The 26,892-nt window shown below is 38.3% G+C and overlaps 2 protein-coding genes across 2 annotated transcripts; both read left to right on the plus strand.

Moving 5' to 3' along the window:
- The first annotated feature begins 824 nt into the window (after positions 1–824).
- On the plus strand, positions 825–14,237 carry LOC146136845 (fatty acid hydroxylase domain-containing protein 2-like). The gene is made up of 6 exons (XM_083395426.1): positions 825–4,420; positions 5,179–5,300; positions 7,796–7,998; positions 8,929–9,034; positions 11,876–12,042; positions 13,779–14,237. Exons 1-6 carry the CDS (start codon positions 4,324–4,326, stop codon positions 13,927–13,929), a joined length of 846 nt encoding a protein of 281 aa, XP_083251552.1. The 5' UTR covers positions 825–4,323; the 3' UTR covers positions 13,930–14,237.
- A 2,591-nt stretch (positions 14,238–16,828) lies between these two features.
- LOC146136846 (fatty acid hydroxylase domain-containing protein 2-like) lies at positions 16,829–21,370 on the plus strand. The gene is made up of 6 exons (XM_083396269.1): positions 16,829–16,925; positions 17,548–17,669; positions 18,156–18,358; positions 19,583–19,688; positions 20,392–20,558; positions 21,217–21,370. Exons 1-6 carry the CDS (start codon positions 16,829–16,831, stop codon positions 21,368–21,370), a joined length of 849 nt encoding a protein of 282 aa, XP_083252395.1.
- The last annotated feature ends 5,522 nt before the right edge of the window (positions 21,371–26,892 follow it).

Genomic DNA, 26,892 nt, shown 5'->3' on the forward strand with positions numbered 1-26,892 from the left:
GTCTCAATGTGATTAATTTGTAATGGGTATAGTGCGTATTCAAGTCTAAAATGCTTGCGCGTATGCCTATATTTGTATAACAAATACTCTATTTTCCGAAATTACAAAAAGTTTCGCGGCACACTTGACAATCTCTCGAGGCACACAGTTTGGGAATCACTGCTTTACTGCCTTCTTAAATGTAATTAAACACGTTTTAAAGTGAAAAAACACAATTTTTCTCATTTAACATTTTGTGCGGCCACAAAGACCTTTCTGAGTTTGGTGTTGGCCCGCGACTAGAAAAAGGTTGCCGACCCTGGTCTAAACCAACCTATCATTTTTCTCACTCAAATCTTGGTGCTGTATAGCACATTTCACTTTTGGGTTTTACAAAGTTATCAATATTTTGTAGGTTACATTTACATAAATAAAGCACCATAATAATTAAAGCGTGTCCAATATGTTACTATTCGTATTTGGTGGATCATCATGTTGTCAGGTTTGGCTGTGGTGGATCATGGCAGAAATCATTTGAACACCCCTGGTATATAATATAGGACGACAGAGGCGAACTAACAAATAAAACATAAAACAATGGAAGCGCGTAATGCGAGATTCAATAGGGCGTAAACGACGACGATCTAAACGGGTGGTAATCCCAGCCTTGCCCAGCCTTGTCCAACCTTGCCCAGCCTTGCCCAGCCTGACTGTCGACATTCGATTCCGACCACGCGAAAGACAACAACAAGAGAAAGAAATGGTGTCTGTGTCAAACATAACTAATTATTAGGTGCCAACGGAAAACGTGATAAGATAAGAAATAAAGCGTGAAAGGTGAGGTGCAAAAGTGAAAAGGCAAGAAAAGTTAAGTGAGTGACAACGCCATAGTGAACATAAGGCGAAAACAACACAACAAAGAAGAGATAAAACATTTTGTGCAACATTAATTATTCGATCATTTTACTGAGTTTTCGATTTTTGTTTAGGTCTGCGAAAATAACTCTTTCGCTGGATTGTTGTTTCAATATTATGTGTATAACCAGCAGAACTCTCCAAATTGTCGTAAATACGAGGTTTAGGGCTACCCCGCTGGTTTTTATTTGTTCATTGTTGCTTTGGATCCGTGAGTTTTTCAACGATTTGTTTTCATTTTTCAACTATGGGCGTCAGTAGGGTTTCACCCTTTGCCCTTCCACAGTGTCCGTCACGTTTATGTTGTTTGCTTACGTTTTTATGACTCCGGCCATCAGACCGAAGTTCGAACATCGTCAACGTCGGAATAAAGTACATTTCCGAGTAATATCAAAATACGACTAATACCTGATAGTCGCAATACCGGGAAGACACAATAAGACCTATAGCCTGCAAGCAGTGTTCCCTCTCAGAAATTTTTTTTCTGCGCAGATTTTTTTGTACTGCGCAAGAACATTTTAAGACAGAGTTAGCGCGGGCCCGCGGCAATGTAAGTCGTCAAAATTTTAAAGATGACGTCACAAAGAATTTTACTGCGCAATTGTGCTGTTGCGCACCTTGGAGGGAACACTGCCTACAAGGCAAGAATATCTAAAGCAGAATAATCTATAATACCATAGTATTAACACCAACGACATGATAAAGCCAAACACACAGAAATATCCCACACAAAATAAGACCTAAGTCGTCTGAATACGACCTAAACTAAAATAAGATGGGTATTTACAAACCACTCATTGGGGAAAATATGCCACCATATGCTATTCCACCCTAACAATTTACAGTTATTTATCAGTTTTTAAATAACCCTCTGTAAAAAATGAACTGTCACGAACACACAAAACGGTGCCCTCTATTTTAGAATATACTTGGACGCTTTTCAGCCAATACCTAGAATTGTTAACTATAAGTTTTGCTTTTAGCTTGGTTTCCCAGTGGCATGATGGGCTTACTTTTAGTGAAGAATACCCGGCTTTATCGCAGTGCACATCACGCCAATTTTAGGCCATTGTGACGTAATACGAACGGTTAGTGGAAAACAACAAGCTTAACGTCCACAATAAATAATGTTAAATACAACAGTTGCGACAATAATTTGTGACACGGAACGAAAAGGTATGCAACTATTTAGTTGGCGCTAGTGTTAGTGATGTCATAATAACGTTAAAGATGTTGTAGTGAATGGTTGCACTTTCTTGAGGTGATATAACCTGCTCGTTAAATCATTTGGCGTGTCCTGAAAAATCATCTCGCGTGGCATTTTGGCACGCGTGCCAGGGGTTGCCTACCCCTGCCCTAGTTCAACCGGCGCCGCTTTATGTTTTTTAACAACATAAATGTTCCAATGCCATCGGGCAGCAGAGGTCTTTCTAAGATTTGGCTTTGATTTAGCGATAAATGGTTTTAGGCTAAATGATGTAAAGATGTCTTGGTATTTGGATACAAAATGATAAACGTGGTGGTCGAATAATAACAATTTACAAAAATATATTATTAGTCGCCGATGCCTTTGTTCATTGGCAGTGAATTTCATTATACTTGATACTAGCTAAAAAAACAACACACGTTTGATAGCATGCATAGATAGCGCACCAATGAGGTGTTTCATCACTTGATTTCCGCTAATTTGTACGACAATTCATTAGTTCACATCCTCTCTACCCTTTGACATCAGCACAACACCACGAAGACGGACTAGAGCCTATAGAGTGCAGACATCCTGATGGCACCTAAAACAGGACGTTTGATTTGCTGTTGAAATAAATATATAAGATTATAAAATGTAATAAAATAACGGTCATGTTTTTAAGAAATTTTAAGTCTGTACAGGCTTTATGTTTACAGAAATTTTTGTTACATAGAAAAACGTACATACCTTTTAGTGAACAATTGTCAGAAATTAAGCCCATTCTAGCACCAGAAGCTAACCAGCACGCATCTAGCTGCCGTTTTAATACTATAGTTATAGATTATTCTGCTGTGGCTATTGTTGCCTTGTATTAGGCAGTGATCCATCTAAGGTGCGCAACAGCACCATTGCGCAGTCACGCCAGACAACTTGCGCAGTGAAGGTTCTTTGTGACGTCGTCTTTAAAATATAAAGCGCTTCGAATTGTGGGGTCTCGGTGAATGCCAACACACATGTGCGTGAGAGGCCGTCGAAGGGTGCTGCGCGCATCTACGCAAATCGTGACTGGAAATGGGGCCGCGCGCGAGGGTTCGAAGCGTTGCATCACTAGCAAGGTCACTACAGCGCAGCAGGAACACAAGGAAACTCGGCCGCAGAGTATAGAGGCTCAGTCAGAGGCAGACGCGCAGGTTCAGCGCAACGCCGCACTCAAATATAGGCGCTGGGTGATAATCAGTGTCAAGGTGAACTCGGGAGCTTTAAGTGGGTCTGTCAGCGAAGTTACAGAAATCGGACAACGTGGTTTGCGGCGAATGTGGTTGCCATGCTGGGCGAATTTGCTAACGAGGAGTTGGTGGCAGTCGCTGCACGTTAACTTTACAGCGATTAGGGTTGTAAGTTTTCGCCAACAAAAAGCTATCAAGTGCGTTTTGTGTTTGGAATGTTGAATTAAATTTAACACGCTTTTATATACTTTTTTGCGTATACTGCTTATCCACATTTTAAAGCGAGAAAAGAATTTTGCTGAAAAATGCCTTTGATTGTTGTTTTAGCGAACAATTTAAAACATTGAAGCATCTGTTTTACTGATTTTTGAGGTGTATACAGCTTTTTATCGGGGACACCAGATATGCAGTTGTCATGTGATTGGGAGAAAGAGGACATTCGGTTAAATTTTACAACGCAAAACGGCACTAATAGAAGTCGATTCATTGCGCAAAAACATTTATATGTGTCAGGTTCCTGGTTACTTGTCCCATGTTTTAAAGATAGGTAGTAAATAAACGGGAACCTCGTGGTGATTACCTCATCACACCTACCAAGGGCATTATAACAGGCACTGCATGGCCCGCTACGATTTTCTTTTCTTTTTTAGGGTTAAATAATAAATGGTTCATAAATAACAGTCTGGGCCATAGGCTTTTGTAAAAACGTGGCTTGAAAATAAAAACAGACGTCTCGTCACTTACACGTTTTGCTAGAAGCGCTTGTTTATTTCCGCCTAGACATCGCAAGAAGTGGTTTTGTAAACAGTCGTATATGTTTTTAAAAAGCAAATTTTACTGCAGAAGGGAAGGGGTTTAGTGGCGACCAGCTGTAAGCATGTTTCACAAAAGTGTATAGATCTCTATAAACCAGTACAGTCAGACACAATACGTGAAGGGTTGTTTTGAGGTTCTACGCGCGCAGTCATTATCATTTGTGTCGGTTTTAGCTGTTTGAGACTATAGAAACAGAAAATGGATGCTATTACTGGTGTGCGGAATTTTCTGGAAGGTCACTGGCAGAATGTGGTGGACGTTTTTGGGGGCGACGACCGACTTATGTTCGGGCTTGGTGAGAATGTATTTCCGTGGGCAACGCAAGTGACTCGCAGGCAAAAGAGTCTGCGAAAGGAACCACTGTAACCTACGCTAAATTACTGTCCGAAACCTTACGTAGGAGTTAACCGATTGACTTCTAATGTTTCAATAGAAAGTACCCATAGCCTCAAAAACGATGTAATAATTGTTTAAAGTGTTGCTAAATAATGGTTATGTTCGGTGTCATAGGACGAGATACACCTTGCGAATTGATTATTTGAGTCGGATATTTTTTCTGGACTTTTTTATAGAACCAACGTTTTTTTTTTTTAATTTCTCAAATTAGTAAAACCGTTTTTCGACTTTTATTTAGAATGAAACATAAGGAAACTAACCCGGGGTAGAATATGCTGTTAAATTACATGGTGATCTGCATTCTACGGAATTAAGGCCCTCCACTCTTTAGAAGTGTATAAAATCACTTTATTGTCCATTGTTTGAGTCGTTTTCCTTTTGAGTTTTACGAATACCATTATATACCTTTTAGTGCACTGTAAATATGAAAGCAAACTGCTTACCGCCCTCCAAATAACAGGAAAAATGAAGCATTAAAAGGATTAAAATTGCCGGTTGACAGCTGTGAATTTTAATGTTAGTCTTTGTTATAGGTTGCCTAAAGTGCAGTCCTTCGTCGCTTTTCAGCCTTCAGAGCTTTCACCAAAGAAACGAAAAAAACGCCATGAATAATGCACTGAAAAATAAGTACGCTAACACTTCAGTTTCTTTTTCCAGGATGCTCTCTGGCGCTTCTGATCCCGTTCGTTTTGGTCAACGTCTTTTGCGCCGTTCTGGACTTCTCTGGAAAGCCAGCGTTCCTTGTTAAGTTCCGGATGCAGAAAGACCGCAATTTTCCGGTGATTTCACTGTATCAGTGCTTCTCAAATCTTTCTCACGGTGGCTCCGGTATATTAACCGGCAGCTAACACCAAAAGCCATTGTCGATAAAAAAAAGTTATAAAAATAAATGTATCCGTATGTTCATGTAAGGCGAACCAGCGAGGTTGGCCCGTGACTAAATAATGAGAAGCACTGCATCGATAGTATAGTTTTCCTCTTCTGTTGCTACAAGGGCCGTAGCCACGCAAATTTAAATCACCAACTGCCACTGCAACATGAGGCCTGCATTTGCGATTTGCTTTTTTAATAAGTTAGGCCGTAGTAAGGCCGATATGTTTTATCCACAATAAGTTGTATCCCTTACAGCAGTCATGTCAACAACCCCCGTGAATGATTTCCTGGCTACGGCTCACTTCTTATGTATCACTTATTAGGACTTGTGAGGTTGTATGCCTCTACATGCATTTCACTCAATGTCGTAATTTATCTGATTTTGCAATAAGTTCGGCTGGGAATATTTTCCCCAAATAGAAGGTGATGATCGGAATGCAATAGTTATTTTGAATATCTCTTGTTGGAACAGCATACAATGCCTTGGGACATCACCTTAAGAGTAACCTTTGGTTATTTTTTGGCACAACACTGATACAATTATTTTTCAAATTTTTTAGAGAGTTGTAGAAATCACTGTTATACTATTCTAACGTACACTTAATTTTTGCGTTTTTCCAATAAGTCGTTTTTCTAAAAAAGTGAAATTAAATCTTCCCACTTTGTCATTTTTGTTTGAAACTTGTTTTTGTTTTGGGCTATAACTTATGTCAATAAACTTAACGCCAAAGTCCAACTACTGAAAAATACTTTTCATCTGCCTGGTATGGGACTTAAAGCTTCTGCTGCCCCCTTTCGCAACCTAACTACAAATAATAATTTACAGTATTGGTTTTACCTGTAAAGTTGGTAGCGGCCCCACTCCCAAGCAATAGCGTATCAGGGGTATTTAAAAAAATATCAATGTTTAGTTAATATGGGGTGTTTGAACGAAATAGCTATCGATTTTTTTTTGAGAAGGTATCTCATAAATGATGTTAACATCTAGTTGTATTTGTTGTACATTTGCAACAATAAACATTTCCCAAAGAACATGTTAACGGTGTGCCCTTGTCAGGGATATATACTCTTTTCAAAAGTCTCTTTTTCAAAAGCCCGTACACAATACCCGGCGCTGCCTAGGCGTGCAAATCGCGTTTTTAGCACTTCCTTGTTTGGTGGTTTAAACCGGCAAGTCGCGACAACAGAATTTGCAAACCGTTCAGTGCAGTAATCGATATTTGCAGCGCGTTTTTTAGCCGGGTTGTGCACCATTAGTGCTGTAACCACGTCACACTTGAGCGAACATCGGCAACCTGGTAATTTTCCACGCCTAAGACTGCACGCACAGATTTTACTTTGGCTCTCATCAGACGCGCGAGATTTGAGCTGTAAGAGCTGGCGCCTTAGCCTTTTGCCCCGCTGTAAATTTCCACTCTAGCCATTCATCTGTAAACGAACGACGACATTTAGCAGCAAGTTGAAAAGATACGCCAAGCCTTTTCGCCTGTAACATAAAAGACTACAATTTTTAGCCTATAATTGTTCCTAGGAAGGAAGAAAATAAAATCATATATTTTTTACAATCTATACACAATATAAAAATACATGGTACCTGTTGCCTTTCATAGCGTATACATCTAAATAGTTTCCCTTCTCGTACAAGGCTATCTGCTCCTATGGGTATTTTAGTCAAGAATATCACATGCTATATTTGAAAAAAAGCAAAAAGGATTATCCACTCTCACAATTGTTGATTTGTTAACCTTTGTATATTTTTTCACTATAAGGCCATTCTCTTGTTGTGCAATCCTAGTTATGTAAACAAAGAGGACAGTTTAAGCGTGGACACTTAATACCAACGGCCTTAGACTGGCGTTTTTGCCTTTTTTTGTAAGCTTTTTTGTAACACACAATATAAACCAAATTATTCTTACATTTTTGGTGTCCTTTGCTCTGTGAATAACGTTTTAGATTTCAATACCGCTGTGGTTTAAATTATGCCCCATATTAAATAAAAGGAGTGACTAACAAAATGAACCACAATCGTACATGTTATACTACCCTTTGACATTTAAAAAGCAGAGATAACACATTTCAAGTGAAATTTACCCATTTTTATTTGTTAAGTTCCCTGAGAAGGTAATAACCCACTAACTAGTCAAGGACCACTGATCTAAACTGATTTTATCAGTTTAGCAAAAATGCGAAATGCCGAGCTGTGTTATTTGTTAAGCCACTCCATCTACTTGCTTCTCGCCGTCGACTTGGGGGTCTTGTTTACAAAGCTCACAAATCGGGTAGAAATGATGCCGCGATCTCGCGAATCAGCGCGTTCGTGGCTGAGGCTATTAGCGCAGAGCGAACATCGCTATCGCAAAAGCGTTATCGTGCTTGTCAAACGCGTGATAAAATTCCCTAGATGGACAAAGGTCGCTATCTGCGTTGCTTGCTGGTGGCCTTAATGAACGAAGCAACGATGTGCGCACTGCTGGTGATCTGCTACCCGTTGATGAAGTTCTGTGGCATGTCGGCACTCAATCCCCTACCGTCCGCCTTCCGGGCCGTGCTCACTGTATACTTTCTCGGCTACGCGGACGAGTTTTTCACTTACTACGGACACAGGTGACCGACGGGTGGTGTTCCTATGTTTTAGCCGAGCCCCGCATCTTTGACATCGCCGCGAAAGGTTTTGCTTGCGTAAAGAACGGGATTCCCCATTTCGAGATGGCACTTTGCACTCCGTTTAAAGAACTGCGAAAAAGCGGCTGCTATATAAGACTATCCATACTCCACATAAATTGTTATGTTTTGCGCAGCTGTGCTTGAAAAACCTGTTGAAGCACAGTTTTGCAAAAGCTGGCTGATTTATGTTGTTTGTGTTCGCAAATGAAAGCCATTGTAATTAATTGGGCTAATTTTTATATAAAATTATTGTGTTGTGCATATCGAGTAAATGGTAATAAATTGCGCTGAACGTTAGGGAAGTCTTTGTATTGTGTTTTTTTACAATGGGGGTGGTAAAACAATTGGATAAATGTAATGAAGTGTTTTTCTTGTAAATAGCTTTAAATAGTTTCGAATTTGGCAACCCGGTGGTAAATTTAATTATTTTTTCTGAAACCAAATTTCTAACAAATCAAATTAAAAGTAAGAAAAAAACGATATGAGGGAGTAGCAATATTTATATTGACTAAAATGTTTTAAAATCGCTGGACCTAGCCCAAAAGGCTTTACGACTTGAACTTATAGTTTAAATGGCCTCTTTAAATTCATCGTTTACATGAAAATTTATGCTATTGGAAAAACCAAAAATGCTTTGAGTTTGGACGAAACGAAACAACCCCCAAACATCCAAAGGAATTCCCAAACTACAACGAACGGGGCGAGGAAATGGACCACCTTTTAAGGTGCTACATAAACACGAGAAATATACGAAAAGTCGTCAATTTTTTTGCTGCCCTTTGTTTACGGAAATTATAGTGGCAGTCGATTGAAATCGCGCTTTAATCTGTTCGCACCGACGCCTACTAACATAGCCTCGATTCTCAACAGATTACTGCACTGGGGCCCGCTATATAAAAAATTCCACAAGCTCCACCACGAATGGAACATGCCCATCAGTGTGAGCGCGTCATACCTGCATCCTGTGGACTGTTTTGTAAGTTGATAGCTTATAATGAAAACGAGGTTCTGCTTACGCCGCTTTGATTCTGCTTTAAAACGCCGCTACATACCACATGTTAGGCTGTGAGGCAACCCATTTAAAATTGCTTTTCCTCTTGGCACCGTTTAGATTATATAGACTTCCATAACACATAAAGCATATTTGCAACGGAATATTGGGATTTTTACTGCCCAAATTTTAAGAATTAATAAAGGCTTGAATATTAGATAAAAACTGAGGTTTTTGAAGACGCTGCGGCCAACAGGCCTGTGGAATTTACAAATGCTGTTTAAAATTGTTTAAATTTGCTTGCACAAATTAATTAATCAGTTATATACTGCAACGCAATTGCACGCGGTAACTGTTGTCGCGTTAACGTAAACATCCTATATAGGCTAAACTGAATTACCATCTAGCATAAACAACAGGGCTCTGCAGCAACTCCGTTACCCAGCAGCGTTTATTTAGGGTGGTTCATAAAAATTTGCAAAGAAAACGTCATCACGAAGCTACGTCAACTTAATATAATGAAACAAAAAAATGAGGAAACCTACTGTTCTTAGGCAAAATCGTACCCAAATATAATTAAAGTTAACGCTCATCGCGCGCAACCGGAAAAATTAGTATTTGCCTCTACATTGAAAACAAACCTTTGTAGGGGGCTTGCAGTATTAAGAACATCAAATAAGATCAGCACATTTTATGATATAGTTCTTTTTGGATTTTTTTAGTAAACGATTTGTGAGTGCAATCGATTCCCAGTATAGATGTATACATTACGAACGTACCAGCAAGGGGTATAATTTTCAATATTGACCTACCGTTAGTTTTGGCATGGATTTGTAAATCGAGCCCTAATATTTTTGATGCTCTGTTTATATAAAAAAAACAGAAACCATCCCCGTGAAGGCGGCGAAATATAGAAAATATTTTTCATATTAGAAAAAAAGCATGTTTTATGTTTTTTTTTACGATATAGAAATAGATTAGTTCATGGAAGGAACTCATGTCCCGTTTCTCTTCGCCGATCCGCCCCAGGGTCTAGCGGCCAGTTGGTATAGATTTCTTTAAAGCGGGATCCTTTTTATGAAATATTCAACCTCCGAAACTATTTAGACAAAAAAATGAAATATTTATAAGTGTCATTCGAGATAAAATCTGCGTGCAGTAGTTCTAGCCTGAATTAGTTTGGAAAATTTTAACTTGGGGCATGATTTTACGTCGTTGGTGTTTTTTAAAGCACGAACAAACTTTACAAATTATTACACAACATCACGAGTATGTCATTTTTCGCATACGTTTGCACGACTGGTGGAAGTCACGTATTCAAGATACTAATACACGCACTGACCTATTAAGCAAAGAATACTCCACTAAAAAGAAACCAATACTAAAACGGGATTTGGGCTTGTTTTACGTAACTGCACGAAATATTATAAAACGGAATTTTGTCTTATTTAACATACAAGTGTTTTAGAACTCATTGCAGTAAGCTATCTTCTGACGTCGAACGTTTGTCGAATAAAGCTGTCTCTTTATGATGTAGCCCAGTGCTTCTCAACCTATGGGTCGCGACACAAAATTGGGTCGCTGTATGATTTGGTTGGGTCGCCAACCGCAGTAGCTCACATGTTTATTGAGATTGCTTCTAAGAAATATTTCTCAATTAAGAAAATTAAGGAAGCAATACAGATAATGTCTTATAATTAATTATTTCTTTATGCCTATGCCTATTTTTTGTTCGCTTACAAGAAGCTAGTTTTTATTTCGCTTATAATAAAAAAAAACAATTGGGTAGCCAAAGCTTATAGTCGTCATAATTACGCTTAATATTTGGGTCGCCGCGAAAAAAGGTTGAGAAGCACTGATGTAGCCTATTACATAACAACAATGTAGAAGTCTGGGCTTAATAGGTCAGTGCGTGTATTAGTATCTTGAATTCGTGACTTCCACCAGTCGTGCAAACGTATGCGAAAAATGACACACTCGTAATGTTGCGTAATAATTTGTAAAGTATGTTCGTGCTTAAAAAAACAACAACGACGTAAAATCATGCCCAAAGTTAAAATTTTCCAAACTTATCCAGACTAGAACTACTCTATCTGCTTTTGGCCCGTCTGCCCAGTGTACCGACAGTCCTACATCTTACATAAGTCCATAACACTTGCAAAGAGCACCAATTGATTAATATTATTGATCTCAAAAAGTGCTGTTTTGTCTAACGCAATGATTCCCAACCTGGGGGCAGTGGCGTAGCCAGCCGAAAATGACGTAACGGTGTTTGACAATTGAAGGTGTGTCATGCCTTTGAACTGTTTGTGGGGGAAGGCACTCAGGCCCCTCTGGGGGGTCGCCGTGTTGTAATTAAAAAAAAGTTAATGGGATATAAGAGATACAAACTATAAGATTAGCAGTATCGAAGGCAAAAAAGCAACCGCCAGTCTAACATTTGTGTTTATGTGGCTTTTGCTGCAGTGAACCAGTCGTGTTTATGACATCACCATTACACTTTTTAATTCATGAATCAAGCGTAGCTTTAGTTAAACAATATCTAATAAAAATGAATGGGCTCTCAAACCGTAACTTTAGCTTGTTGTGCATACTTAAATCTGGACATTTTAGCCAAATTTTGATGCAATCCGTATAGATTTTTTCATAATTTTGAAATGTCTTTATCGACAACTTAAAAGGGGTCGCGAGAACAAAAAGGTTGGGAATCACTGGTCTAACAAAATCTTTGGCACAGTGTGCATTCTTTGTATAAATAAAGTATGACCCATTCTCCTGAAACTATTTTTGGACTCTTAAAAACCACCAGGTTGATTTTGTGTTCAGTTGACCAAGTTCCTGCCGTTTTTTGCCGGCCCGATGCTGTGCGGCGCGCACCTCAGCATTGCTTTCCTGTCAGTGTTTCGCCTTCAGGCTTCAACGTTGTTCCATCACTCCGGATATCACTTCCCTGGCTTGTCCTCTCCACAATTTCACGACTACCACCATTCGAGGTACAGCTGGGCAGTATCCGCTTAGGTTGGTTTGCAATTTTCACAGCCAAGTCATGTGCAAATGTCATTTAATGGCAGGGCCGGTAAAAAGAAAAGTTAATGTTATATCAGGTAAATATCTCGTCGTACTATATGTAAAACGAGAGTGAAATTATATAACCCTCTAATACTTTTACTTATGTAAATTTGCAAGACGGTTACATACTTTGCAATGGCCGACAAATTGCTTTTATTTCGCGAAGTTCACCAGGATTATGTAAAGCCTCGAATAAAAACGAGCCAAATTACAAACAGGCAGAAGGCTTTTCATAGCATTGTTCGGGAACCTATGGCTCTTTTCGTGACGCCACGTGTCTCTTTTGATAAAAGAAACACGATAGCACAAAAATATAAGCTATATTATTTCTCAGCATGAAACAAATAAAACTACACGTGGCCACGACCGCTTTCTTAACTTTATTTTTCCTTTTTAAACACAAATAATGACCAATTTTCGTAACACTTTGGATTTTTTTAAACTTTAATCCCGGTTGAAGGAATCTTTTAATAGCCCTCTTTTTTTCAACCGAATTCTGTAATCAAAGTTAGAACAAAATAACGGTCCTGTTCAATTTACTATTTTTGGCCAACCTACAACTAGATGTTAAAAAAGCATTATAGGGCTCTCATGGAAATACAACCACGAATATTTAGCTAATATGGCTCCCTTAGCTTAAAAGGTTACCGACCCCTGCACTACAAGAACGTGAACCCTAAATTGAACTAAACGATAGTCAACGGTGTAACAGCCTGATACGTTTCTGTCGTGAAAATCTACATTTAACAGTTGGCATTTCGACTTAAAATATCGTTGTACCGGGAGATTTTGACTTATGTTGGAGTAAATTCATTTAGAATAAATAAAAACAGTCAATACGGGAATAGTTTTAAACAGGGCTGCAGAGTCGGAGTCGGACTCGGGACTCGACGGAGTCGGTTTCTTTTGCCGAAGTCGGACTCGGGACTCGGGACTCGAGTAAGACCGCGTAAAACTACCCGAGTCCCGAGTCCGACGTGCGCATGCGCAGTACCAAATTTTAACACTGTTAAGGCGGCAAAATAAGTTGTAAATGAGTGGATTGCAGAAAATCCACCTTAATTTAGTTGCGTAAATTGGTAAACTACAGGCTGTAGAATCAGAGCTGGACTCGGGATTCGACAAAATCTTACATTTGGCCGGAGTCGGATTCGGGACTCGGGAGTCGGACTCGGGTGTAATTTTTCGGCCGGAGTTGGACACGGGTTATTTTTACCCGCAGTCCTGGTTCTAAATTTGTTCCTTGAATATAATTTGTATGGTTTTACAAGGCTTTGTTTCTAACCAACGTTAGTCACTCGGACAAAATTAAGTCAAACAGTCTTAGGGCGAAAATGCTGCTCATAAACAAGGGTTAATTAAAATTAAACAAAAATCATGTTTACAACCACAAATAGGCTAAAAAAGACGTTTCACGATAACATCACAATTCAAAAGAAAAAATAATCGCGCGACGTGTTAAAATCAGTAACAAAGGAGATTGTCTTGCACGGTTCCTTATATTGTATCGATAAAATTTTTTTAGATAAGGCAACATTTAAGGACCACTTTGTAAAATGCAAGAAAAATGCTTCAGGTATTTCTTGACAAGTGCTGCCGATCGCCGCAGTCACCCATGCTATTTCGCTAATGGTTCCTAAGATTTTATTTTTTGGCCTAGATTCAATGAGTGTTTTGGCGGTGGGCTGCTGGACAAGTTCCACGGAACCGACGTCGCTTTTCAGCAGACGGTTTACGGCCGCAGGAACAAGGTCTTTTACAGTTTCTCGCCCATCACCGAGCAGTATCCCGACGACGAAAAGAAAAAGTGACCTTGAAGCAGTGTGTGGCCACTCTCAATTTACCATCCGGTGTGTCGCTCTCCAACTTTCAATCTTTTCCGGTTGACCCTTACCTTGCAAACGGGAACCTCAGCACTTTCGTTCGGACTGACAGCAAATTTTTATTTGAAAAGGCTTTTGTTAATTAAATGATATACATTGAACCGCATTTAATAAAAAAAATAAAGCGATTAAACGTACTTAGTCTAGCCAGTTTAAAGTTTACTCATGCAGCAGCTCAAGGGTAAAATACGTGAAAATTTTGCACAGAAAAACGTACAATATATTTTTTTGCTTTTGACGCCTTAAGTTACCAATGTGTTTGCTATACAAATTGACATATTGTACAAACTGTATAAATCGGCAAAAACAAAAAAAAAATGACATCAACCAAATTTGTTTGAAACTGTGAATCGGTATGTTTCAGAGGTTGAAAAACGGCGGTTGTACTAATTTGTGCTCATATATTTTTAAGAAGGAATACACATTCAGGGAAAGTTTGAGAAACTTTCATTTAAAAAAGTCGCAGTAAGTAGGGGGACTTTCTCAGTACAGAGGGCGACCGTTTGAAAAGACGCCTAAAAACAGCGAGAAACGCAAAGACAATTTCCTTTTTAGTCTTGGTGGTTGACTGTTCGACAAGGCGGGGTCATAGATCCGTCCTGGAGAGAGCTGTTTAAACTATGAAATAAGCTATTGCTGCCAGGCATAATATATAACCGAGTGTTACTCAGCAGTATTATATAACAATCGAGGTTTCGACGCCCTATACAGAACGCCTTCATCAGGATACTGCATATCATGCTAAACAGATTCCTTATAAAGCAACAAATTGCAACCAATTACAAATTTAAACAGCGATAGCAAATCGTGCGGTTAGAACTCACACAATCGATTAGTGGTGTATCAGCGCCCGAAAACCTATCTGCATTAAAACTCTGTTTTTACGTTAATTTTGCTGGCGCGTGAATGGATGTTTATAAATGTTACAACCAAACGTGTGTAGAATAGCACTCTTTTATGCTTTAAGATAAATGCGGGTCGGTTATGGCTTGGCGGGCGTATTTTGCCCATCAGGATCTGATCTAGGGCGTCCAACCGTTGATAGCAAAACGGCCGATGCCAGACCGACGGTCCCCGATCGTCCAAAACCCTCTACCTACAGTTTTAGGCATTATTTAGGCCTTTTTATGATGAATTTAGGACATATTTCGGCAGATTTAGGTCTTTAGACGATTCTGATCTTATTCTGTACTGCATATTACTGCGTATTTTGCTTTATTATGTCTTATTGTGTGTTCCCTTGCTAACCGGTTCACTGATCTCATACAATTTCGTGAGACGGTTCTATAGAACTGATGCGAACCGGCTGAATCCCACCACTGACGGTAAGTCCTGACCATTAACTGTTAGGAATTACAATCGCGGGCCGGATCAAAAAATGTCGAAATTAAATTGATGCGCCATTGCTCCGCTTCTGCGAATAAACATTGAAAGCAGTATCCTGTTTGGTTAAGCGGCTGTAAGGTTCCGGTTTGCGTTCATATATATATAAATAAAACAAGGGTATTTTTTTCGTATTAAAGTTTAAGAATTATTTTGCGAGGTTTACGTAAAGACTTATAAGTTGCTAATTCCACAGTCTTTAAGTGTTAGTTTAACGGGCATTTTGTCAACAACGCGTGTCCTATGTAAATGTCCTCTTTTATATCGTGGAATAATTCGCGTTTCAAGTAGCAGAAAAAACTTCATTTAATTTAAGACGGAATAAAAAAGGTTAATTTTGAACCAAAGGGGTTAATAACGGCTTTAAGTTTGAGTCAGCGAACATGTAGCCCAAGGTTCATGTATAAACACACAAAAAATATTAATACAGGATAAGTGGGTTTATTTCATTTAAGTTAGAGATTTTTAGTAAAAACGACAATTTCCGATACTGTTATCAACCGGATTGATTTAGTAGAAGTTTTTCTTTAGAAATTGTTTACTTTAATTTTGGACACCCATATTCATCTCAGTGCAATACAAAGAGCAACAAAAAAGATTTAGCGGGTTTATAGCCTTGTACATGTTTCTTTCGAAAGACTTACTCGGCTCCACAGTACTTTAGACACCAAAAAAGGACTGATTAATAATCCTGACGCTCGATTAGACATAACAGAATAATATTGAAAAAAAGGAGATTTAAGGACTTTGCCTTATAAAGCTTTATGTTTTCCAACTTGAGTAGATTTGACACAATTGCAGAGGACCAAACCAAACCGCACTGGTAGCTGTGGTCTTTACATTCGTGCGACATTTAGCACATGCTAAATATTTGCTCGTCGGCACCAAAAGGTTTGTCCGCTTGCAGTCCGGCAGCAACTTGAAAATTGTGGTGACACGTTTTAAATCTTCTTAATTCAGTTATTTGAAACGGGGACGATTTCTAGGGGGAAGAATACAAAGACATTTGTTAAAAGTCATTAAAAGCAAAAGAAAGTGCCTTTGACAAATAGTTGCATGCAAACTCGCATAAAACTGATAACTGCAAAATCCAGCAATATAGTGTGTTTCGAATAGAACTAAAGATCGACCAGTAATTTGCAAAGTCGCATTTGTTTTTAAACTGACAAGTGATACTGTAGTTTAGTTTAGTTGGCAAAGCCTTTCTGCGACTAAAAACATGTTAAATTTTGTAAGCGGCAGTATTGCTAGTGATAAACATAATCCTTCTGTAATATGGTGGTCTCAAGATACGTGCTTAAGTACACCGCTAGTCAGTCATTTACCTACAAATCTTAACCGTGCAGTTTGTTGTTGACTTTTCGCAGCACATAAGCCAGTTTCCAACAAAGCTGATTATCCCAAATAGGCTGCAAGCAAGGCGCTTTGAACAATTAGTAAGAGAATGGAAGCTATTACTGCCGTGAGAAGCTTTCTGGAGGGACACTGGCAAACCGTGGTGGACGCTTTCGGGGGTGATGAAAGACTCATGTTTGGCCTGGGTTAGTGTTAAATACTTAGCCAATATGGAATGATTATTAATAGCTGTTTGTTTATGATTGTTGTTCGTCAAGTTTACAGAATTTAGCGCTGGACCTACGTTAGTTTGTTAGAACATCACCCACCGAAATTCAAATTGAAACCCACCAAAAGTTTAAAAATCGAATTGCACCAGTTGCCAGTTGCGAGTTTTAACAACTTAGAGCTGATCTAGACGGTCACGTTCAATATTGTCAAACGTCAGTTGGTGGGGCAGCACATACTCTAATAACTTTCGTGTTTTCTTCAATTGATGGCAGAATGACGCGGTGTCACGGAAGACTTCCGTCGTACTGCGCGAAGGTCATCGTTTAGAGCCTATAAGTGTGTTTCCAAAGCGGAACGAGTCGCTATAATAGCAAACCCACTGCCATTCAATCGTGCGTTCAGCACAGATGGTTAAACAAAGTTAAATAAATATTTGGCCTTGGATGCTAGTCGGTACATGTCAGACGTGCGAACTCTGGTTAAACATCAATCATATTTTAAAGAATACTGCCAGCGTATCGCATCTTACACTTAAGGGTCAACGACCAGTCTCATAGGATACTGTAACCGAAGGTAAATGCTGTTGTTGTTCGTTAGGTACGGCATTGGTGCTGTTCGTCCCGTTTATCATAGTCAACTCGTTTCTGGCAGTTCTCGATTTCACCGGCAAGCCGGCTTTCCTGGTAAAGTTCAAGATAACAGAAGAACGTAACGTACCGGTAATGATCCCGTATTCATGCTTTAACCCTGTGATTCTCAACCTATTTTATCCTGTGCAGAGATGTATCCAGGGTATTTGGCGCCCGGGGACAAACTTTGAAATTTGCGCCCCTCCTTTATGTTTAATAACGTTTTCTATTACATTAACAGAATAAACCCTACTTTATGCGGCAACACAATTGAAATTTTATAAAACATTGTATTTAAAGAAGAGGCAGTCTCATTTTGGCATCTGTAAGCCTCATTCTGGCGCCCCAGAACCTTGGCGCTCGGGGACATATGTACCCCACCGCCCGGGCGAAAATAACCTGCAATTGTAATGTTTTGAATTGGGCTTTTCTCGTCAATATGCAAATGCTTACAAATTAACTGAAATGAGATTTTTTTGACCACATTCTAAATCCACCCTCCAGGGGGAATTCTTGCTGAGAACCTCTATGTTAACCGTTGCACTACGACAGCAAAGTCCTATGTTTTCATATTAGCTCGACAAGGGCCGCTACATTCGCTGCTTGCTGTTGGCCACCTTCAATGAAGCAACAACGTGTGTAGTGGTCGTGCTCTGCTATCCCTTGATGAAGGCCTGCGGAATGTCCGGGCTCAATCCGCTGCCACCGCTGTGGAAAGCAATCCTCACTTCCTACCTCCTCGACTACATCAATGAGTTCGTGTTTTACTACGGACATAGGTAATGCAACTTACGCCGACTTGTGTCGAACTTTTCTAGTTTAAGATGTGAAAAAATGCTGTTTTTGTGTTCGTGTTTTACTGGATCTATACTCGGGTTTGATCCGTTTTTTTCTCAACTGTAAAACAATCGCTCTACAGAAAAATAATACAAAAAGTATGTCATCATATACCGGGTATACTATAAGCGCTGTGTAGTCTGTCAAGTAAAAACTCAGACCTGGTTCAGTTTCACCCATTAAAATCGTCCAAAAAGTCCCTACAAAAAGGTACCAGCATAAACCCTTAATTCAGTTCCCATCTACTCTACACCTGCAATAAACCATTCTATGTAAAATTCTCCTCAAGTTCGCACAAAACTGAAAACTGTTGAACACATGAACACTAAAAGGCCTTTTATACCATAACTTTATTTTTAACTCTCACTTTGTCCATCTTATTAGATGAAAAAGTTAGCGTTCTTTAGGAGTTAACTAAATCTGAGAATGTTTTAGAAATACACACGCAAAATGTTTGGAATTTAAAAAAGGCCGGAACCCTTGTCAACACCAGTTAGTACTGTACTTTGATAACGCAAGGCATTTCCCACACATCTCTTTGGTACATGTTAAACACCTGTACTTTGTTTACTATAGCAGATAATTCCGAAAGTTGTTTAAAGAGCAAATACGAGAAATTTGACTCACAACTATATGGTTTCAGTTTTCACCCCACAACTTAGGTTGTTTGATACTTAACATTTTATTGCCATACAAACAAGTATCACGATCCGATTTAGCAATGACGTCATTACAGTTCGCAAACAAGCAAAATGGATTTAATTTAAACGATCGAAGTTTTTTCTCAAAACTGTAGGTTTAGTCCTGCAGTTCAACCTATTATTTTTTCATAAATTTAATGTTCAAGGTATAGAATTCTTGCGTTGAATCGCAAACCATGGTTCGAACGGATCGGTACCGATACCAGCCCAGTATCGGGCGTGTAACTATTCCAGCCACTTGACATCGCGTATCGGCTTTGATCCGATATTATCGGACTTACCCACAAACCCAAAATTTTTAAAAACAATTTCGTTCCATTAAAATTAACCTACTGAGGCACGGTTGTGCAAAACCGTGCCAATATTGTAGTACGATTTGCCATTTAAAATTTCACCTAATTTTTGGTGTTTATTTCTGAGATGTTAAAGCCGTGCTGATTAAAGTTAATTGGTGTATTTTTGCAGGTTACTGCATTGGCCTCCGTTGTACAAGAGGTTCCATAAAGTTCATCACGAATGGGTTTCTCCAATTAGCGTGAGCGCCTCGTACCAGCATCCGGTTGACAATTTTGTAAGTTTATTAATTTTTACAAGGATTCCCAAGAGGAACAAACTTATTAATTTGTCATGTTTCACTCGTGTGATAAAACCCAAAACCAGTGTTGTAATGACTTTAGTCATTGATCGACTTGGTGCACTTAAGTCACTATTTTAAAATGACTTAACTTGACTTAAGTCTTTTGACCAAACTGACTAGACTTGACTTAAGTATTTTGGACAAATGACTTTGTTTGGACTCAAGTCATTTTGTCAAATACCTTGGAATTGCATTAGGTGTGTCTTATTAAAATTTATCTCAAGTTTTGTACGTTAAACAATTCAAGTGCTGTATATTGCGTTCGCATTATTTTTCAAGTAAAATGTTCCCCACGGACGAGTTCACCAATTTTAATAGTTATCCGTTTTCCTTTTCAGTTTACCTTATGTCAATGACATGGCTTAAGGTTGACTTGCTCTCATAATGACTTGACTTGGGCAACCGATGACTTGGGCTGCGCCTTTACTTGTTATTTTTGTAAACGACTTAACTTGGACTTAAGTTATTTCTTAATCGACTCAACTGGGACTTAAGTCATTTCAAAATGACTTATTTACAACACAGCCCAAACGCTTTCCGCTTCGGTTAGAGTAACCTCCGTAAAAGATATAATCTATTAACTTAAACTATGCAGTACGTTGGTAAAATAATGAAAAGTACGAAACATTTTCTCCAGATTGCCAAGACCATGGCCTTTTTCGTCGGGCCGATCGTCTGCGGATCCCATTTGAGCATTGCTTGGCTTTGGATACTACAAGGCCAAATAAGCACGCATTTCCATCATTCCGGCTATCACTTTCCCGGGTTGTCGTCCCCCCAATTTCACGACTTTCACCATCTGAGGTGAGACCGTGCGGTTTTGCTTGTGAAAGTTTTACTTCGCAGACCAACACAACACCAACTGTGTGCTTTAAACGGAAGAAATTTTAATAGAATCTTCGATTTGGGGTACACCATACACGGGTCAGTAGTGCAGCTTGCTAATGATTTTAAAAGCCAAAAAGGTCAAGTAGATCTGCAGAATTTTGATTAAGACGTTTCCAGTTGACAATTCATTTAACTGAAGATGATACAAGTTCGTATCGTAACGTATAGTTGATCTTTTTTATCTTTTTTATGACAACATCTTATGGCATAACACATTCATGTGAGAAATAGGAATAAAATATTTATGCTGTACACGTGTGTGTACTTCGAATGATATGGTACTGTGGATTCCATTTAACGTATAATAAAAATATAATGTAGCAAGCATTGGCGTCGTCATGTTCGTTTTTCGTTCGTTTCTTTTTGAGCCGGTGTAAAGCTCAGTTAGTAGAGCGCCGTCCCTGTATGATCAAAGGTCGTGAGTTCGAACGTCACTGCAGGCTATAGTTTGTATAATTAAGCGATAGGTTCAATTAGTCTGTGAGGGCTTTCTGTGTACACGGATGTATTACCTTTTATAGGTAGACTTTTTTCCATCTTATAATAACATAATAATTCGTGTTTTTTTCTGAAGGTTTACGGAGTGTTATGGCTCAACCGGGCTGCTCGACGGCTTTCACAAGACCGACGTCAATTTCCGACAGTCCATCCAATGCCGCAGGGATAAATGCTTCTACAGCTTCTCGTCCATACGTGAACAAATTCCAGACGAAAAGCGACAGGAATGATATTTGACTGTTCGAAGTGCAGAAATATGAAATATATGCATTTTCAAGACAAACAAAAACGAAGTTTTATTTTTTGAAATTAATTTCGCTTCGATAGGTCTTTTGAAATACCTTTGGTGAAAAAATAGGTCAAGATAGAAATTAGGTATACGTTTATTTTTCGGACAGGTGTTATCAAATGCAACAATACTCAGTTAATAATGTTACGCAAATCAACATAAAGGAAAATCTTATTGAATATACAGAGTAGGTGTGGAGACAAGGGGTTGCTAACTATGTTTTCGTCTTTATGCTATGTTGTTTGTTTAAATTGAGTCGCCGACTAAAGTAGTTGGTTGAATTTAAATGTGGTTCTCAGCACGATTTGTCTTAAAATTGATTCGTTTTAAAAGACGAAAATTGCCAAACCAATACGAAGACATTATCCACATTTATTTAAATTGACATTATTAATTTCATTGTCTTTTTTCTTTTTTGTTCACTTAAATCAAAGTATTCTTTCGAATAACAAAATCTGCCTGAATCCGAATGGGGAAAACAAACGATTCTGGTTGCACATCAATGATAAAGATTAAACTAAGTATAGAACTTGAAAATTTCAGTTTGTTTGTATGTAATAAAAATATATACAAACAAACTGATTTTCGGTTTGCTAATTTCTATACTTAGTTTAATCTTTGTTCACTTAAAGCTTGCAAAAAGTTCAGTAAAGAGAAATGCCAATATTGTGAACAAAAATCGTCAGCATTGTAAACAAGTCACCTTGAAATGACCTAATGAACAGTGAAGTCAATTGTACAATAAATTAGGTAGAAGTCAAGTCATTTGCAGATAACTTAAGTTCAAGTCAAGTCATAATTAGAGCAGGTCAGTTGCAAGTCCTTGTCCAAAGTATTAAAATTGGTAAATATGCCGATTATGAGAAATCACTCAAATAAAAAAAATATACCAAAACGCGAGCAAATAGTTTTATGTGCAAAACTAAAGATAATTGAACAAATATATTCCTAATAAAAACTATTCATTTCAACCCAAATCATTTGACTTAAGTCGACTTCAGTCGAGTCGAGTAACTTATCGAACAAACTAAAGTCAAGTCAAGTAATTTTGCACGACAGAATTAACTTAAGTCATTTAAAAACAGTGACTTAAGTGCAAAGTAAAAAACACCTATCCAGGGAACACATAGCAGAAAAATCTATAAATCCATAGAAGACCAACGACTTAATAAAGTAAGATACGAAAAAATGTTTTGTGACGTCACACTGAGTCGTATTTTTGTGACGTCATGTCTACATGACCACAACCGAACGCTATAACTTGTAGCTGCTTGAAAGCGTCCCGATTTTATGTCCCCTAAAATTATAACCCTACATAGGCCGCATAGCCAGAAATTCCAGGAGCGTTTGAAATGTGAGCGCCAGAGAGACATGGTTGTATTTTTGCGTATAATATATATCGTATAATATATAACACCAGGCTGCCAGAAAGCAGACAAAACACAATTTTTTTTTGTTGACGCTTTTTTCCGTTCACCAACATTTTAATAATGTATATAGGACTTGTAAACACAAAATATATAATGGAAAAAATTTATTAGAAGAATTCGGTTACAGGTTTCTAATTTCGTCACCCATACTGACGAGCTTGCAGTGCCTAAGCCCAATGCACACTGCCGTCGTTATCGTGTCGTAAGCGCTTTCCGACGCGACACGGACTGGCGTCTACGTATGCCTGCCCTATATCTTGCGTAACAAGAACGACAAACCATATTTTAAAAGATATTGAGCCCTAAGCAAAGATTTATATTGACACTCCGGTGTGAGTTTTGCCTTTCAAATGACTGAATCATCATATTCATGTTTTTTAGGGTTTTATTTAAAAGGTGTTCAATGATTGAAATTAAGCGTTAAATTTGCGACTGGGATCGTTCACATATGAAAACACCAGTTAATAATTAATTGTCGCGCGTAAAGTAATCTTGCAGAACAGCTGTTCCTGTTTCTAGGTCGCTGAACAGTTTGCATAGTGACGTTTGAAAAGGGCATAACAATCAGCAATTAGTTTAATTCTTAAAGTATAAGAGACCGTTCTTGGACATTTACTGTTTTCCGGCTAAATTGCGCAATAATCGAAAATTGAAATGTTGTAATAATGTAGTAATTGCGTTATTCTCGCTGGTATGACTATTCAGTCAGTCGTCATCTTACCTACGTCGTTAAGTTTTACATGATAAGCATTTCCGTGCTTGTAAACGAAGCCAGTCGTTGGTTAATGAATAAACTGCTGGCTGCAGAATATAGCAGCACCATTTTATTTGAATAGCATTAAATCCATTAGTAGTATATATGAGTCGTAATTTGTTTTATGTTAATAAACTATACCACGGTTTAATTGGTGCTATTCCGCTACCAAAAATATTCCATATTGATTATAATGTTGCTAGTGACACTTAAACATGCTATAGCTTGAAGCCGAAGAAGTGTACGGCTAGTGATTCGAGTTTAAATAAACGTTCTTATTTTTGGTAAAAAAGCGCTTTTATGAATAAAAAGAATTGGTTCGGTTGCGAAACTTTGGCACGGGAAGAAGTTATAGGATAAAAATTGGCACGCCGGCATGTTTGAGTTGGACACCCCTGATGAGCTAGTCAGTCATTTACTTACAAATGTTTTCAGCTTCTGCCTTTCCGCGGCACGAAGCTGACTGCCCTCAACAGGCTGCAAGCAGGACTTTTCTAAACGAAGTTTGAAAATGGAAGCTATTACTGCCGTGAGAAACTTTCTGGAGGGACACTGGCAAACCGTGGTGGACGCTTTCGGGGGTGATGAAAGACTCATGTTCGGCCTGGGTTAGTGTTAAATACTGCGTAGTCAGTTGGCGGAATAAGTTTACTTTTATTTTTAGGACTTTAAAATGTTGGTTTTACTTGTATAAACCATTCCAAAAGGAATCCTAAAAGTGGTAAACTGTACGCCAGACGCTTTGGTTCGTCTTGTATCTGGAGATATTTTTGATTATTGGCGATACGTTCAGTTGTTGGCCTGCAAACTGCTGCTAATCATTCACATTTTTTTTATTTTCTGCAGTTAAAAATGCTGGCATTTGTGTTGTTGCTTAGGTACCACATTGGTGCTGTTCGTCCCCTACATCATAGTAAACGCGTTTTTCGCCGTTCTGGATTTAACAGGCAAGCCAGCATTCCTGATGAAGTATAAGATAACGGAAAACAGGAACGTCCCGGTAACAGTCTACATTCCTTGTATTTTAGCTCTAGATATATTGCAGAACCGGTGGATGTTTACTTCATTGCTCGCTGTTCTTTAGCGGTTGTAATTTTTGTTTGGCATTTTGTATAATTTCAAAACAATCAGAGTATATATAGCAGGGGCGGGCAAATGTATTTAATGGAAGAGCCATTTGCAGAAAATACAAGTACCAAAGAGCCTCAAAATTATTTCAATACAAAAACGGAAATAATGCAAGTTCAGCAATAATAACAGAATTGTATAAAAACGGTAATAATAACACAATAATAATAACGGTAATAACAAAATAACACGCACAATATTTATCGATATCAATATTTTGTTTGATTTGCCATTCTCTAAAATTTGGACGATTATGTTGTTAAGCTGTTACTCTTCGTATTCTATATCTAGTGGTACGTCATAAACGAAGTGTTGGCTAAATACAAAAAAGAAAATAAAGAAACGTAAAAAACATGCCGGTGAGCCGCATGGGGCTCGCGAGCCCCAGTTTGCCCACCCCTGATATATAGTGTTGCCATAGATTAACATTATAATCATTTACCCAAGGTAAGAAGGTTTGAGAACCCCTGTGCTAAGTTGTTAATTCCAAGTTTAGCCCAAGCCCTAAAATTGAACTTTGACAAGTGAGCGAAAATATTTCATACGTGTTCATATTAGCTCGACAAGGGCCGTTACATTCGCTGCTTGCTGTTGGCCACCTTCAATGAAGCAACCACGTGTGTAGTGGTCGTGCTCTGCTATCCCTTGATGAAGGCCTGCGGAATGTCTGGACTCAATCCGCTGCCACCGCTGTGGAAAGCAATCCTCAACTGGTATCTTCTCGACTATTGCAACGAGTTTGTGTTTTACTACGGGCACAGGTGAAGTATATTAAATGCCATGGGTCCTTAGCAGGGTTGGACAACTAGTTTTTCTAATTCAATGAATTAGAGGAAAATGCGGCTAATTCTAATCTAATTTGTGAATTGCTTATTCGCTCTAATTCTTTGGTTGGAACGTAATTTTCACAGTCTGAAAAGCACATGCTATAGGCCAAAAGGCATCAAAATTAGCACATACATATTTATTATTCACATTGTTATGAGAACATTTCACGATTTAAATGAAATTAATTGTGAATAAATCGAATAATTCTAATTAAAATCCAAGTTAAAATTCGTTTTTTTTTAAGAATTCGGTAATTCTAATTCTAATCTAATTTGAGAAACTCAAAGTTATCTAATTCTAATTTGGAAAAAAAACTTAAATGCTCTAATTTTAATTCTAATCTAACTTTGGAAACTAAAATAAATCTAGTTTTCCAATCTGGTTCTTCGGCACATCGATTTGCTTGAACTACTTCTCCTATGTATTCTGCTTGATTAGGGCAACGCTACTTTACCGGTGCAACTCTGCCGTGGGAAAACGTGTTAAAAAAATATTGTGCACATATTTTTTTTCACTTTTCGGTAGGCTTATCTCATTGAGCATACTTTACTTTGAAGCAGGGGTTCCCAACCTGTGGTACGCGTACCACTACCACTAATGGTACGCAAAGGTTTCTGTTTTTCACAAATACCAGGAGTTACCACTTTATATTTCGTTTATCTGGTTTTGTTTACGAAAAAACACGAAGCCTATTCATTGTTACGTCACTATCCTTGTTTTTTCATATCATTAAGATCTTCAAAATACAGGTCATGTCAATTGTCAACAAGGAGCACATTTGCTTTGAAAAGCAGACAACGCTGTGGGACAATGGGCGTTAATTATTCTAAATGATTGCTCTTGATAGATATAATCTACTGTTTTATAGCTTCATTTACAAATAGCGTTGAATAATGCTAGTTGTAAGCTAAAAATAAATAAAATATGATTCGATCAAATAAGTTGTTCTGTAAGGAGTTCTTCGCGTGGCAGTACAGAGCGTCCAAGTGGTACGAGATCGTAAAAAGTTTGGGAATTCCTGCTTTAAAGATTATGTATTTATTAAGCCTATATAATAAAAAATTACCGGTATACTTAAAATAAGAAAAAAATACCGGTAAAAAAGGGAATGGTCGCGAAAGCGCTGACAACTTTATACTATATGCACACATTTGTTAACCTAATACATATTGATTAACTTGCTTTTTAAGGTAACAATTGCTGCATCAGATCATGGGTAAAATACTTTATCAATTTGGAGTCGAATCTGCCCTGATACTACCATAGTATCGGACAAAAATCGTTACTATCAATTGACATCAGATATTGCCTCCGGTATGGTAT

Source organism: Ascidiella aspersa, chromosome 8 (assembly GCF_963924565.1).
Source record: "Ascidiella aspersa chromosome 8, kaAscAspe10.2, whole genome shotgun sequence".
Classification (NCBI taxonomy): domain Eukaryota; kingdom Metazoa; phylum Chordata; class Ascidiacea; order Phlebobranchia; family Ascidiidae; genus Ascidiella; species Ascidiella aspersa.